Source organism: Leptidea sinapis, chromosome Z, assembly GCF_905404315.1.
Source record: "Leptidea sinapis chromosome Z, ilLepSina1.1, whole genome shotgun sequence".
Taxonomy (NCBI): Eukaryota; Metazoa; Arthropoda; class Insecta; order Lepidoptera; family Pieridae; genus Leptidea; species Leptidea sinapis.
Genome location: NC_066312.1, coordinates 32,358,861 through 32,376,467, shown reverse-complemented (window position 1 = coordinate 32,376,467; position 17,607 = coordinate 32,358,861). Strand labels below are relative to the sequence as shown.

Sequence of the window (17,607 nt, the reverse complement as noted above, 5' to 3'; positions counted from 1 at the left end):
ATGGGTGCAAGACAAGAAAAATATATCTACCTTATGTTCGATCTTATAAAATAACTTCGAAACCCGTTTGTTTTTACAAAACGAAATTCTGTAGGTGTTAATATTATATGTGTAGTCTCTAAAAGCAATGTTTGAATTTGATGCAACATGCGACGGAGTTCCATACAATAATTGGCATTGTCCTTAGGTAAATTCTTGGGCGAGTTTTTGTGTTTTAGTTCGAAGGGCACCGTGAATTCAAATTCAAATTCAAATATTTTTATTCAAAATAGGATTTAAAATCACTTATTGAACGTCAAAAACTACCACCCATTCAAAAGAGACTGCCTCAGACCTGAGAAGAATGGGCGCAAGAAACTCAGCGGGCTTTTTTAATGTAAAATATGGATTACAATTTGATATTGTACAATAAACATTTATAATTAAAGAGCCTGAGGGTGTTCGCTTTATTCCCAGTCTGTGGTGTCATTAAGAAAATCGTTTATGCTATGCTCGTGTCTTCTTCGGCATCTATCACGGGGAGTGTTCCGAAGCGCTGTTTGAACTGATACCTGCCGCCGAATTCGTATTCATTCAATATCATCCCCACCATCTGGAGATGAGGAGTTACTTCACAGTGCGGTTTTCTACCACGTACAACCAAGCTTTATAATAACCTTCCTTGTTCGGTGTTTCCGGGGCGATACGAGAGGTGACGTTCACTCATCACTTTGTTTCGGTATGAAAAACAAGCATGACTTGGATATTAGTATTAATTAATAAAAAATGAGTTTGTTTTGTGATGCTGATTATTATTATTATTATAATGATGAAAAATGAATGGCAACATCTGGTTTAAGTAAAAAAAAGCATTTATTTTTAGAACAAGATAAACTACAGAACTATTTACAAAGTCAAAACGTAACAATCAGAACTTTAAAAACAAAACAGTGATAGCACGAAAATATCTCGACATGTAGTAACGGTAATGAAACTGCAAACCGTACTGACGCAACAGTAAGAGCGCGAGGGGGTGAAAGGGAAATGGGAGGGGGGTTCACGTTCCAGTGAGGTCATCTAAGATTTAAGTTTAAATATTTTTTTTTCCACCGTTACGGTCACCAGTCGATGAGTTCATGCGAATAAGATATTCATGTTAAATATTATGTTCCGGATTTAATAGAAAAATTATATTTAAGCCTAGGTGTAAATGATCCATGATAATTTCAAACCTCTGATGATCAAACACAACATAATACATCTATCAAATGTAAAGTCGCAGTACAACAATGACAGGCCAAGCGAAGCGTGAAATGAACGATTTCCTATTGCACCTACCTTGTAAATTGTGTAAACACATAAATAGTTACATTGTTTTGCCACAGATCTTTTGCCCTGTGCTTCCCCGGGTAACTAAGCGGTAACAGGGTAATTGACGGTAATGTAAGCATCCTTCTGTTGTGCAACGCTTAGGTGTGCTCTTAGCAGACTCAAAATTGTTTCTCTTTTTTTTAATTTATGCACATGAATCTGAAAAAACTAATGGACTTGACAAAGGGGCCACTACATCTAGATGTAGTAAAGGTATTTAAATTAACTTTATTTTGGTGGGACAAAACTATCCCAACTTTATAAGACACAATTCATACTTGTTAATTGTGTAATAATTTTAATCACAAGTTTTTAGTAATCAATGTATTAGTTTCTATTTAATCTCAATTCTTAATTGGGCATCCATAACTTAATAATTTAGTCCATTTTAAATAATGGATAATCATATCATGATTCATTTTGGTGCTCTCTTTTTCAATCTATGGTATTTTACTTTGGGGTGATGCTGCTGACATAAACACAATCTTTGTGCTGAGGAAATTGGCAGTTTTAGCTATTTACCATGTCGGTCCCAGGTTGTCGGTGTGTGGTCGTTGTCGGGTTTTTGACGTTCAATAAATAATATACAATAAAATTAAGCCTTTATTGCTGTTCAAAAATATTATTACTAATTATAAACTTAAATCTAAATTATCCACATTCAGATAAACAGATAGTCTTTCGATAAAGGCTTCCTTTAAAGATTTCCACGCCTTTCACTATTTGGATCCTTTAAGGCCCGATCGACTCTTTTTACTTCATCATCCCAACGTTTAGTTTATCGCTCTTTTATTCTACTACCATCACCATCATTATTTTAATCCAATTTTCTGGTTTTTTTCTTAACATGTATCCATCGCCATTAGAGTTTTCTGCATAGTCGTTTTTCGTGTTTGAATTTAATCATCCTGTTTATATCTTTTAAGTTTATCTTTATCTCTTCTTTATCTTCTTAATCCAATTACGCTTATATTTATCTAGGACAGCTAATTTAAGGAACTAATACTATGCATAAAGAAATAGCAGGATAGCCAATACTTGGAAAAGATATTGGTTGGTGAAAAAGAAAGCTTTAATATATATGTATCTTACCTTACTTGTCGTTCAAAAAGTGATTTTAAATCGTATTTTGAATATAAATATTTGAATTTGATACTCTATTTACACATTATATATAGGAGATGGAAGGACGCTATTATAAAAGTTGGAGAAGATACGGTAAGAGACTGGGAGAAGTAAGAAAACTCTCAATGCTCTCTGGTTTGGTACTCATTTCCATATTAAGCCTGTAAAGACGAGAGGTATGAGATCCAACAGAGTTACTAGCAGATTCCGAACCCGTTAGATTACAGTAAAGAAAAAAATGTTTGTTTTAAATTATATTGTAAGCTAAATGAGTTATGCATTCCAATTGTATATTATTATCATATTATTGAGATGACTTGACTATTTAAGGAAAAAATATGAAGCGGAGATGTGATGTGATGGACATTTGCATGAGCTGGATTTAGGAAGCCTATATCTTGAGTTGATGTTCCATTATGATGTTCCCTATATAGTCAAGTCATCTCAATAATATGATAATAAAATACAATTGGAATGCATAACTCATTTAGTTTACAATATCATTTAAAACAAACACTTACATTCTTTACATACATTTCCCAAACTCTTTGTCAATGCGGAAAAAACCGGCTAGGTGTGAGTCGGAGTCGCAAACGAAGGGTTCCGTTCCGTCGTAGAAGATTATTAAGTATTAATATCATAATATGTACCTACTATTTATTTCTTGGTTTTTAATTTAGTAAGTAGGTAAATATTTTCTTACGACTTCAGAAAGATATATAGTTATCCTATTTTGAGAAATAAACTATTTGAATTTGAATGACGATCCATACAGCCCTCCATACAGTGACCCTACCTACTTGTGGTCCAGGGTTCCAACCCCGGTAGGTGCAAACATTTATAATATGATGAATATGGATGTTTGTTTCCTAGTCACGGATGTTTATATGTATTTATGTATGTTAAAATAAGTATATCGTTTTAAATATATGGTTGTCTGGAAACCAAGCACCGGCTATGCCTAGTTTGAGGCTAAATAATTTGTGTAAAAGTGTATCAATAGAATATTATAAAAATTTTATTCTTATTACATCGGCAATAGTATTACCATACCTTACAATATACAAGCGTATCGACAATCAAAGCGTGCGAGAGAGTAGAATATCTCTAACGAAGAACAGTAAGATAGAAAATAAATGCAAATCTATTATTACTGTAACCGATTTTGATTGGCAAGTCGTAAACAGTCAGCCACGCTTGACACTTGACGCACACATTGACGAATCAAAACTGGTGACACATTATCGGGCTGTCACGTAGTCTAAGTCTTATGATTTTTGAAAAAAGAAATTGGTGTCTTATGAGATACATTCCGGTTACAGTCAGATGGACCTACAGCGGAGTATTATCGGAGTATATCGGTGATTTTCGTAGATTATCATTTGGATAGGGAACCCTAAAATTACCCAGTATTGATGAAAATATTGGGATTAATAACATATTCAAATAATTTAAATTCTCTATAATAATAGTTATCGCCCGTGATAGGATTGTACTCAAAGAAGATTTTCGGTTTCCATATAGGATAATTGTCTTAAATATTTATTATAATAATGTATTTCTTTTTTAAATAAGGAAACCTACACACAGTTTTAGTGTTCCTCGCAATGCTTTCCCGTTCAGTATAAGTGCCATGTAAACGTACTTATTAATCAAGTATATTCGAAAAACCGAAAACACATTGGTTGTTCGGAAAGGGATCAAATCGGCGTTTCCCGGCTTTAAGGCAGTGGCTTTGGACTAATCACTAGCGTTCCTCTAATGATTGATATGAGATACTGAGGCTGGGTTGCATCATAATATTAGCTGTTATAGTTAATGTTAGCAGTAACGCTGACTGCAACATAGACTGCGGAATGTGTTGCATCATTGTATACCTTGGCATAGTTAAAGTTAAAAAGTGAAATATCAAGTCGATATCGAATTTTTGGAAAGTTAGGACAGGTCACTATTAGCTAGTTAACATTAACAATAGCTATAACAGTTAAAGTTATAACGTCATCTAGAAATTGTCAAATGGTGCAACAAATTTTTTGCTTAACCGATACTTTAACATGTTTGTTATTGCTAAAGTTAGTTGATGCAACTCAGCCTAAACTTAAAATAATCATTTGCAGGTTTAACAGTGGGGCTCACAGTGATCCCACAAGCCATCGCCTACGCGGGGGTTGCTGGTCTACCTCCGCAGTACGGCCTCTACTCCTCGTTCATGGCCTGCTTCGTCTACACGGTCTTCGGCTCCGTGAAGGATTCTGCAATAGGACCGACCGCGATAGCCGCCATACTGACTAGGGAAAACCTGCACGGCCTTGGACCGGAGTTCGCAGTTCTGTTGGCTTTTCTGTCCGGATGCGTCGAACTCATCATGGGCATATTGCAATTGGGTATGTAAAAACAAACATCTATATTATATAATATATAAATAAGACCAAAACGTATGTTGCCCATCATCCTATGCTAGGTTTGGTAGCTTTTCTTTAATAAGGTGATAAAATGACATACTCTTAACTATCAAAATAATAAAAAACTTATATATGAATGTCTGAAACTCTTGGACTACACTGAAACTGAAAACTTACTAAATATTATAAGATAAAAATTTTCAACAGTACATACTCCAAGTCACTACACACACAAACACACACAAAAATACAAACACATGCGCGCACGCTCACACATCACTACCATCCACACTATCGTGCGAACCATGTCTAAATATAATAAAAGTGTATCGTGTGATTGTGAGAGAAAATAAATACATTTTGAATTTGAATTAACGTACAATTACATAAGGGTTGAAAATTTTCCTGAGTTTCCTCTGTAGCTACTATAGGCAGTGTGATCATATACTATCACACTCGATTCTCCTTCTCCATAAAAAAATCTGAAAGTAATAGTTTTCAGAAAGGCAAATAAATAATTTGCAATACAAAAGAACTTTATTATATAAGTAGCAAGCCGGTACCACAATTTCGCTCGCTTTTCGCTCGTTCTGTGCGATGGGAAAATAAAAAATGGGACGAGCAATGACAATAACTAGTAATACTAGGTCTTGCATTAAATCAAGATAAAGATCCAGAATGAGTTTAAAGATATAAATAAAATGAAAAGAATAAGCGATTACAAAAACGTTAAAGGTTCTTACAATTTTATCCCAAGACTTTATTTACCACCAGTATCATTTACCAAGTACCAAGTATATGCTTTTTCTTTCTTATGTCGGAATTAAACTGTATCAGAATAATTAGACACAGTCGTCATATTTAGACAGATCAAATAATTCAACAAAGGGTTTGCACGCGACCATCGTACACCGACCTTCCTTGTAATGATATCATCTATATCAACTTATTATGTCTCGTTATTTACCAATCATTTACAATTTAGATGAATAAAGACTTGAAAAACACATGTGTTACTTTTGTAAACAATACAACAACAGAACAAAGAGTTAAGTTGACAAAGTAGGTAGCTAAAAATATATCTACAGGCGTTAGGTTTCCTACGCATCGTCGCGCCTTCATTTCATTGACTTCAACCATCTAAAATATTGTCCCGAAGCCTAGTCCCTAAAAATATGCAATTGTTGTCATAAAAACTTGTTAAAAGATATTAATGAACAGTACAGTAGGATTATTTAAGTATTAAAATGCACAAAGTAACTGATAACAAAATTTTATGAACGATGTGTTTTGAATAAACAAATGCATATTATTATCTGTCAACTTTTACTGCAAATAATGTTTTATCTCGTACAGGCTTCCTCATTGATTTCATCAGCGGCCCGGTGTCCGTCGGTTTCACATCAGCAGCTGCGATCATTATAGCCACCACACAAGTGAAGGACATCCTCGGCCTCAGCTTTCCTGGTGGAAAGTTTCTTCAGGTAAACTAAACTTTAACAATTCCCACTGCAAAATATACTTGTTATTCTTTCGTATTTTCGTATTTGGTTTTGGGGTCCTGTTGTATAAGCATATATTTCACCCAAAGACACAAGCTTAGCCGAGTAGTTAGAAGATACTTTCTTCGTACAATCAAACTGTGTAATGAGTTTCTGTGCGCAACTTTTCCAAGACGAAACAACATGGGTAGCTACAAAAAAGTGCGTACCTACCTAAAAGGCCAGCATCGCTCCTGTGATTCCTCCGGTGTTGCAGACGAATGTGAGCAACCTGACTCGTCATTGTTTTACAAAAAAATAAGTAAATATATGGAAATTCAAAATGTATTGGATGTAGATATTATTTACCCACATATTATTTACACAGGTATTTAAATATTTAATAGGCCCCAACCAAAATAATAATATGTAAAGTAATTTTTAAAACTAGAGGAAAATTGCTATGTCCGCTTTTTAAATATAATAGTGTACAAGGGCTACGAGTTAGTTAGTATCGATGAGTATTGTTTATTCACAGGTCAAATGGCTTTTTGCATAAACTAATTCAGTTTTTGCCGCAACAATTTAGTTTTTGTGAAATCTATTCAAGACTTTCTACTAGTGACCTTCACCGCTCTATATTATTAACATAATGATTTTTTATTCAAAGCGGTCGAGATTGCATTGTATATAAAATAAATTTAAATTTGTAACTAATTTAAAAGCCTTACAAATGAAGGCGAGCAATTGATTGTATTTAAAAAACATGTTAATACTATATACATAACTACGACTGTTTTTAGTATTATCGAGTAATATAAGTAATAATAGCTGGTGCCCGCGACTTCGTCCGCGTGGACGCTATGAAGCAGCAAATATATATATGTCTGTCTGTAGCGTGACAATATGTAGACTATACGTCGTACTGACTTCTTGTCAAAAATGCAAAATTTTTACTAAATCAAGTCAGTAGATCGCCCGCCATCGGACCGCACCATAGTATCACGCACTCGGTTGGTCATCGTCGTAACTATTAAAATATATTTTGTATAACGATGTATATTATGCAAGACAAAGTTCATTCAATTTGAATAGCGGAATCAATCAATTTTATTTATTTTGATATAAGTATCAATTGTGCGGTAAATAAATTATCAATTTTTATTCTTGTTATGGTTCATTATTTTGGCGATAATGGTTTACTCAATAAAGATACGCGAATACACGAATACTTTTGGCGCGTTGGCTAAAAATTACCAGAGTGAATTTTTACGATGACGTTGACACCCAAATTCGATTGGTCCAGTTGGTCAACTAGACCATTTTGTATCATACTACAGCTACCATAAGCCTCTTGTTACTTATATTTAGTTGTGTCTACTGAACCACAACCTATGGACGAGAATTGGATAACATTTGTATTTTTTGTATTGAGCACCTTCTTTATTCCAATATTGTTCTTTGTACAATAGAAAGGAATAACAAAATTTAAGGATTATTGTTTTGTTACGCCAAAAAAGTAGCAATTCTTGCTTTTCTATCTTGCTTCTTAATGCTTATTTCTTAATAGATACTTTTTTATAGGTGTGGACTGGTATTTACGAGCACATAGGAGAGACAAGACTTTGGGATACAGTTCTAGGACTTTTATGTATCATCGTGTTGCTATTGCTAAGGGTAAGTTATTTTTGCTATTATTTAGAAAACCTGTGACTCACATCATATTTTTCTTTATTTGGTCTGGTCTAGTTTTGGTTTAGGGTTGAAAATGAAAATATAGAAGGGCTCTGGAAATACCAGAAGTCTGAAATAATGTTTCATCCCGCGTCACCTATATTTATCACCTATGTTTTTCCTATAATCTGCATTGAATGTGCGAGTTTTTATATCTGGAGCCAACCGGAACTGGATAATTATAGACTTATAGCAAATCTGTCAGTTTAGGTGATTGTTATAATGATAATTAAAACGTTTGAAATAAACAAGAGATACTTTCATAGAAATGAAAACAGGGCCATACAGCAGTCGTATTGGTCTGAAATTGTCTAGTAACAGATGGTTCAACAGGTATTGGAACTCGCTCCATCAATGCAGATTACATGAAATATAATTTGCATCGGTGTGGAGATGGAATTGTTCAGACTAATATACCAGCGGCCCGTTTTCACCATCGGATATTTATCAAAATGCGAAATTCCACCCATATGATGTTGTATTCCCGAACCGACAATAATAATAACAACAATAATCTGAAACATCGTTTTCTGCACTTTTCCCGTCTTTAATTGGGGTCGGCTCTCCTGATCAGTTTTCTCCAGACATGTCCTTCCTGGGTCGTCCTTGGATCAACATTTTGTTTTCCATGTCTTCCTCAATACGTAAGTTAGTCAATATGTAAGTTGGTTGGGGACTTCGGCGCTGATTGGGACAGACCTTCGAGTGTTGAGCATATTCCCATCTGAAATGGCAGCAAAATAGGACAGATATTAGGGTTGGTTACGACTTAGGGTACTAAGTCGTCTTTAATAATGATCTAGTAGAGAATACAGGGCTAAGTTTATTTATTACAGAAAGTGAAAGACATAAAATTGGGTGACTCTTCCGACGACATCAGCGAAGTAGCTGGTCTATCGGAGACTGTTAGCACAAGCAGTAGAATCCGAGCTGGGGTCTCCCAGGCGCTCTGGTTCCTGTCCACCACCAGGAACATCCTCGTAGTCCTGTTGTGCTCAGGACTTGCCTACTACTTCGATACTAAGAACAAGACGCCATTTGTGTTAACTGGTATGTTTTTTTTGTGACAATAAGGGACGAGACGAGCAGGATGTTCAGCTGATGATAACTGATACGCCCTGCCAATTACAATGCAGTGCCGCTTAAGATTCTTGAAAAATCCAAAAATTTTGAGTGGCACTATATTTGCGCTCGTCTCCTTGAGACATAAGATGTTAAGTCTCGTTTGCCCAGTAATTTTACTAGGTACGGCGCCCATCAAATCAAATCAAAATCACTTTATTCACGTAGGTCAAGGAAATGATACTTATGAATGTCAAAAAAATATTTTTTCTTATTGAATCTACCGCTACTTCGTAAAGAGTTGAGCTAATGAGAAGAAGTAGCAAGAAACTCATTGCCACTCTTTTAAATTCAGATTTACATTTTCATTGTTTTACAAATAATTTAATCACAATATAATATGTAAAGTGATGAAACATCAGACCGATACACAATAATGCTTACACACTACTGCTTCACGGCAGAAATAGGCGGCGTTGTCAATTTCATATGATTATTTTATTCAAATCCCGCATTATATATCCCCCATAATAAATAAAATAAAGAAGCCTTATATTTCCAAAACTACAAACTATTACAAAAGAATAAACACTCCATCTATCTTTAGAAAAAGCAACGACATTAATTAATTTTATGTATCATGATTGTTTTAAAAATATTAAAATAATAAACATTTACTTTTTAAGTCCTTAAGTATTAATTTATTATTATACTGGAACCCCTCTCAGTTAAAGGCCTTCTCCAAAACTTTTCATGTCCCTCGGTCATGGGCTATTTTTGCCCCTGTGGGCCAGCAATTATTTTAAATTTCATCTTCCCATCTAGTTAATGGTCTGCCTCTATAGCGCTTTCCCAATGGGTCTTTCCATAAAGTAACTATATTTTCCATCTACGATTTTCAAGACGTGCTATATGACAAGCCTATTTTCATTTCAACTTTTGACAATGGCTATGTCCCCGGTATGTTATATTATATTTAAAATTTAAAAAAGCTGCCCGCTACGTGATCCTCGCATCTACCGTGATACTAGGTAGCCTATATATTGTCCCAACCTCTTCTTAATATTATTTTTTTCCTCTAGGGAACATAGTAATATAGTTATTATTATAGCAATTGTTATACTACAATCTTTATTAAGTTATAATACTACTTAAACTTACACTGCTAGATAGAATAAACTAAGAATGTGTCCATTAACAGTTTTCTTAATGTCTCTATTGAGGAGAAGTCACTTTATTCATGTGTCTTTTATAATATCACTATTTTTATACTGTTGTACACTAAATTAAATGGATTTGTTTCTTTTAGTCTTCTTATCTGCATCAGAGTTGTGTCATTGTTGATATTCATGCAATCCATGTATACTTATGCACAGGCAAACGGACAAACAGAAAAATTCTACAACGTAATTTTATGGGATTCAGTATTGTTTGTAGAACACACAGACTTTCATTAAAAAGTAATTCAATGTACAGTTTTTACTTTGTTACGGTCTTAAATAATTAGTGTAACAGATACCTACACCTTATTTTATTATAAGCACAACATCAATTCTTAATTTAGTTTTACAAAGTTATGTGAAATAGTGTAATGAATGACGGATATCCTTTCATTTCTGGGATTAAACATAAGTACTCGGATGGTTATCGTAGTTGGTAAGTGCGCTCGGAGTGAACCCGAGAGGCGTGGATTCAAGTCCCGCATCGTTCATAAATTTTGGTTACTAATTTAATTTGTATAATTATTAAAATTTAATAATTGTTCGTATCAACAGGGACTGTGAAACCAGGGTTGCCAGAGTTCTCCCCGCCACCGTTCTCGGCAACCGTCGGCAACCACACTTACACCTTCACGGAGATGACGTCAACCCTCGGGTCCGCCATCTTTGTGGTCCCGTTACTTTCAATATTGGAGAACATTGCCCTGGCCAAGGTCTTCTGTGAGTATTTTATATAATATGTGAGTTTATTGTTGTAGGTACGGTTGACAACCCTGATATATAATAGTATTCTACTATTTAAGGTGTCTACTCAGTATTATTTTAAAAATATAATATAGTAGGCAAAACTACTATATTTTATCAGCATACAAAGCGCATAATTTCTGTGATGAATAAAGTGGAAAGGTGAGCGCATTATAGCCAATATCCGTCTGATAAAAGCAGAGTTAATGGTGTTTTTTAACTTAAAATTAGATTGTAATGATAGTTATAAAGCGTTCCTTAAAAACTGTAAAACATATTTATAGAAACGATTAATGTTTTTTTATTACTAACCCGTGTACCACATTTATTGGGTACTGAATCCAAAAATACTATGTTCGGTTTAATAAAAGGTGGCAGCCCTAGTTATAGGGCATAACTCAGCGTGAGATAACAGTTGCAATATTGAACTTTCAAATAAATTGCATATTGCCACAGTTAATGTAAACACGAGGCGCCGACAATCTTACAAGCCACAAACTAAAAAAATACGTAAAAATCAATGTATGTGTTTTAAGTGAAAAACAAGGCGACAAATAATTTATATGATCTTAAAAACTTGGTATAAAGTTATACCTGAGAATAAACGAAGAATAAGCAAAATATTGAGTAGGTAGGTATATCGCTGACAACACTACAATGACAATTCTGAATTTTCCGAATGTCAGGCAGCCTTGAAAATAAATGCGGGAAACGATATACGTCCGAATAAACCAATTTTATGCAAAATATCTATTTGTAAACTTTTTGCACATTCGTGGTTTATTCTCAGGTATATAACCTTATACCAAGTTTATTTGTAAGGCCGTTAACTGTTGAACTTTAGTGAGGATCGTAAGTTTTTTTCTTTGTTATCAAAGCACGTGCTGAACTAGATGGATAGCTTAAGTGGCAGAGCAACTACTGGGCTAACAGATCCACTGTTTACAATCCTATTTGTTTTCGAACCGGTTAGGCGCTGTTTAAGCGATGGGTTTGCTCTTTATTATTTCGTTGATAAAAATACAATCCAAAAATAAAGTTATTACGTATGCACGAAACATTCCATTTTTTTGTTGCATTATGTATTCAGCAGTGAAATAATTGTTAAATATTAATACATAATTTTTTACGATTCGAGTTAGTTTTTTATTTACAATACAGAAATAGCCTAAACACATGATCGAACGTGGTCTGGTAGCGGACTATATCCAACGGTACGACATATTGTCCATCGCACAACTTTATTATTATTACCGTACGGACCTTAGGTACTGAGTACGACGCCAGACCATATGGTGCAAGGTGTCCACCGGACCGTACGATAGTCCAGCCGTACCAAATCTGACCATGTGTTTAGGTTATTATAACACGACACATGAGCAGTAATTTTTCCACTTAGACATTCTTGACTGTTTTCTCTGTTTAACTTTTATTTATATTTTTCTTTTAGTAAGTTTAATTTACTTGCTTGATACAGCTTAATCATATAGGCAAACAGACGCCATGTATACAAATCCGACAACAATAAGCGAAAGCGTGTGCTTAAAGACAATGTAGGGACACATTTCTTCTTAGTCTTGTGTCAACTGTCACTGTCCGGATTGGGTTATCTAAATAAATATTCTACATTGATGCTTATTCACCGAGAATATTTTAAACAACTGGACTAAATGCGGCAATGTATAGATATAGCAGTCGTATGTATAGAATTATTATGGTGTAATTTATGACATGTTCCATATTTCGGTTTTTTTTATACGACATGATTATTTTTTGGCAATATGGGACAATACGGGCAGGACGTTCAGCTGATGGTTATTCATACACCTTGTCCATTACAATAAAGTGCCGTTCAGGATTCATGAAAAACCCAAAAAGTGTGAGAGGCACTACTACTATTGCGCTCGTCACCTTGAGACATAAGTCTTATTATCCCAGTAATTTCACTAGCTACGGCGCACTTCAGACCGAAACAAAATAATGCTTACACATTACTGCTTCACGTAATAAAAAGGTGCCCTTGTGGTACCCATAATCTGGCCGGCATCCTATGACCACTGGTAAATATATGATTGCCTATACGTATAAAACGTCATTGACTATAAGTTATTTTTCATGTACCTTTTACTATTCAATATTTATAATAATTGACGTTACAGCGGAAGGTAAATATGTCGACGCAACTCAAGAGATGGTGGCGCTAGGAGTGTGTAATATCGTGTCGTCCGTCGTGGATTCTATGCCAGTGTCGGGCGCGCTCTCCCGGGGCGCTGTCAACCACGCTTCTGGGGTCGCCACACCAGCTGGTGGGATATACACTGGAGTACTAGTCTTGTTGGCCTTACAGGTAATTCCAAATCAGTCCAGCAATGACAGACAAGAAATAAGAAAATATCCGCTTTAAAATAAATGGCTCTATAGTAAATCCTATTACTCCACAGCTGATCTATCTATCTAAGTGATCGGACAGTCTGGGACTAGATTATGATTATTTTACAGCTATAACAATGACAATTCAAAATTGTATATTTTATTAAATAGAGCTATCTCCTAGCGTTATTTGTTTCCGAAGCGGTAGTGTATCTAGTATATTAGAAATGACTTCAATAATAATTCTAAAGGAATCAATTTTCAGAAAATAATTAATGCCTTTTATGCTTTTTTATCAATCTATCTCAAAGATATCTCTGTGTAATAAAACTACTTATTTTCGTATTTATAACGTAGCTTATATTATGGTGAGTACAAATATTGTTAAGTCAGATGTTCTTTTCCTATTTTTTATTTAAAGAAAATGACGACATTTCAGTTTGTTAATTGTACGGTTATTCTCAACCGTTTCAGTATTTCACGCCCTACTTCTACTACATCCCGAAGGCCTCACTGGCCGCTGTCATCATTGCAGCGGTTGTCTTCATGATGGAGTTACACGTTTTCAAGCCTATATGGAGAACCAAGAGTAAGTCGTAGCTGTTAATTATTAAATCTTCTGCTTCATGTGCTGTCTCCTCAGCTCAGGTTGCCTTTTTTCATTATCCATCCAGACTGAGTGTGTTTTTCAACCATAATATCCGCCTTCTACATTCTCGTTTTTTTTTAATCTTTGGTGTAGTACCTTACGTACGTGTTAGATATTAAGCTGTTAGCCAGGTCTTGTAAAATCATTTACTCTTGGCAAATGATTGGACTTATTATCTCCAATTTAATTAAAAAGATGATCCCAACAGTTCTAATAAAAATTAACTTTATTATTAACAATTTATAACCATGAATGCTTATAAATCTACCTTCGATTGTTAGATTCTCAAGGAAGAAGAAATCAATTCCATCGTATTACAATCTCAGTACTACAACTTTGCTTAAACTTAGTGAAATAAAGGATCTTGGGGTTATATTGGACAGAGAACTTCGCTTTACATCTCACGTTGATCATATTGTGACTAAATCTGCACGAATGCATGGTTTCATAGCGCTCTACAAAGCGCAGGTCCGGCCACACATGGAGTATTGCTGTCATCTCTGGTCTGGCGCACCCCAGTATCAGCTCGATCCATTTCACCGCGTGCAACGCAGAGCAGCTCGAATTGTCGGGGACCCAGTGCTCTGTGAACGGCTGGATCACTTGGCGTAGCGTAGAGACGTCGCTTCATTGTGTGTCTTCTACCGCATTTATCACGGGGAGTGTTTTGAAGAGCTGTTTAACCTGATTCCTGCCGCCGAATTCCACCTTCGCACGACACGCCACAAGTTAGGATATCCTCACCATCTGGATGTGTGGCGGTCCTCCACAGTGCGGTTTTCAAGGAGCTTTCTTCCACGTACTACAAAGCTGTGGAATGAGCTTCCTTGTGCGGTGTTTCAGGGACGATACGACATGGGTACCTTCAAAAAAAGCGCGTACACCTTCCTTAAAGGCCGGCAACGCTCCTGTGATTCCTCTGGTGTTGCAAGAGATTGTGTGCGGCGGTGATCACTTAACAACAGGTGACCCGTACGCTCGTTTGTCCTCCTATTACATTAAAAAAAAAAAGTCATTTGACGGCTGAAATTTTTGTGAGCTCACGATAAGCAACCCAATGCAATTCTGAATTCGCGTCTTATCAAACTCTACTAAGTTTTACGTAAGTGAAGTCTGAGTGTGCTACCTAATTGGGAATTGGGATTAATGACATCCGAAGGATGATCACAAACAGGAGAAGAGTCTTACGTAAGAATAAGTACGTAGTAAAGAGAAGGAGGAAGGGGGGGGGTATATAATCCGGGTATAGTCTCCTTAACCAATGGATAAATAGACATCTTCACCTTCACCTGCCACTGTCTACAATATAGATTATGGTAGAATTACGACTTAGAAAGGAATAATAAACACATGTTAACATGTTCTATAAATTTTTCAGAACTAGATATAATTCCCGCCGTGGTCACCTTCGCAACCTGTCTCCTCGTTCGCCTGGAGCTGGGCATCGTGTGCGGTATTGCCGTCAACCTGCTGTTTCTACTCTACGCCTCCGCCAGACCTTCTGTCAGGGTCACCAGGGCAGTGGTAAGAAGAGAAGTTTGCCCTGTGCTTCCCCGGGGCAATAAAATAATAGGAAAGTCCCAGGCGCAAGGGTGTCGTAAGAGACGACTCAGGGCATTTACCAGCGAGAGGCTTCTTTGCGCAGGATGCCGGCTAGTTTATGGCGCCTTTTCCGTCGTGAAGCAATAATGTGCAAGCACAATTGTGTTTCGGTCTGAAGGGCGCCGTAGCTAGTGAAATCACTGGGCAAATGAGACTTAACATATTATGTCTCAAGTTGACGAGCGCAGTTGTAGTGCCGCTCATAATATTTCGGTTTTACAAAAATCCTGAGCAGCAGTGCATTATAATGGGCAAGGTGTATCAATTACTATCAGCTGAACGTCCTGCTCGTCTCATCTCGTATTGTTATAAAAAAAAAGGATTAAATTTCAAGGATACCGATGAGTTACGCTACTGTTCTATTACTAGTGTTGTGCTTATACTGTGTCTCTACTCCAGTCGAGCGATGGCGTACCGTACGTCCTGGCGACGGTAGATCGCGCGCTGTCGTTCCCGTCGGCCGAGTACGTGCGGCGCGCTATCCGCAAGGCGCCCGCAGACGCTCCCCTCGTACTTGACGCGCACCACGTGCAGGGCGCAGACTTCACCGCAGCCAAGGTAAATTTAAAATAAAAAAATGGCGGTTTTAGAGACTGCTGATAGAAATGAAACTAGGAACTCTTAGTATTAAAATTGAAATTTTTCGTAATGTTTCAAAAACAATGCAAATATTAATCTCAATATATTTTTTGGTTATACGTGGAAAAAGTTCCTTTAAAACCGCAGTGTAGAGGAAACCAGACAGAATCCAGATGGTGGGAATGATATCTTAATTTGTGGTGTATCATGCGAAGGTTGAATTTGGCTTTAGGAATCAGGTCAAATAGCTCTTCGGGACACACCCGAGATAAATGCGGTAGAAGACACAATGAAGCTACGACCCTACGCAACGTCATCATGTCAAGTGATCTAGCCGTTCACAGAGCACTGGATGATTCCCAGCTATTCACAAAATCATATGTTTCAGGGTATCAAATCATTGATAGACGACTTCCATGCCAGAGACCAGACGATAATATTTTACAACGTGAAGCCTTCCATAGCCGAGGTCTTCCGAGGGGTGAGGCCTCGTGAGTTTCTGCATTGTGCACACAGAGCCGAACTCGACAGGATACTACTTAATATATCTAGAGGCATTAAGCAGCCGTAACTTGAAACAATCGAGAGGAGAAATTAAGTTCCTGTGTTTAGACAAATTATTTTAAGTAAATTAAAATATACTAAAGCTGTAGCCCTATAAATGTATTCCATTTGAGTGTTCAACATGTTCGCGGTATATAGTCTACAGTTAACATTGCGTTGTCTACATTTCCGCCATTGTATGAGCGAGATGGATAGATAATTCCAAGTGCGCAAAAAGGATTAGTAGTACGGGGTCATCGACCGAAATTTCATGTAGCGCGGCCGTTATTTAGCAGAAAATTTTGAATTATTTCTAAGACATATTTATTGGTACAAAATATTGTATGTGATAGTACGTCATATTGTGATTTAGAAATAAAATGTATAGAAAAATATGAATAAGGTGCTAATCGACTTACTGCCTAATAAGTAGCTAATTAGTAAATTGATAACTCGTCCAGGAGTAATTTTTTTCATTGATTACTACGTACTACTATTATATGTTATTCAAATATGACGTTATTTTATTATTCAGATTAGAATGTTAAAAATATGTAGTAGAATGGAACTGTTTTTATGATGTGAATTTAAAGATGGCATATAGCTTTTGGATAGCCTTGGACACAAATATGGTATAAAAAATATATTATGTATAACAGCGTGTATATTTAACGCATGATCTTTTTATGAATAATATACAATATTCAAACAGTATTACACCATAGATTATGAATTAAATCATTTAA

The 17,607-nt window shown here is 36.0% G+C and overlaps 1 protein-coding gene across 1 annotated transcript in view; it reads left to right on the top strand.

The window, feature by feature from the left end:
* LOC126978778 (sodium-independent sulfate anion transporter-like) overlaps positions 1 to 17,607 on the top strand; it is a 59,693-nt gene extending 42,086 nt beyond the window's left edge. The window contains exons 3-12 of the mRNA XM_050827837.1: positions 4,593 to 4,859; positions 6,234 to 6,361; positions 7,943 to 8,035; positions 8,929 to 9,142; positions 10,930 to 11,094; positions 13,278 to 13,465; positions 13,963 to 14,077; positions 15,516 to 15,661; positions 16,139 to 16,297; positions 16,707 to 17,607. Of these exons, the coding sequence (XP_050683794.1) occupies positions 4,593 to 4,859; positions 6,234 to 6,361; positions 7,943 to 8,035; positions 8,929 to 9,142; positions 10,930 to 11,094; positions 13,278 to 13,465; positions 13,963 to 14,077; positions 15,516 to 15,661; positions 16,139 to 16,297; positions 16,707 to 16,889 (1,658 nt within the window). The 3' untranslated portion in view covers positions 16,890 to 17,607. The remainder of the gene's footprint in view (positions 1 to 4,592; positions 4,860 to 6,233; positions 6,362 to 7,942; positions 8,036 to 8,928; positions 9,143 to 10,929; positions 11,095 to 13,277; positions 13,466 to 13,962; positions 14,078 to 15,515; positions 15,662 to 16,138; positions 16,298 to 16,706) is intronic.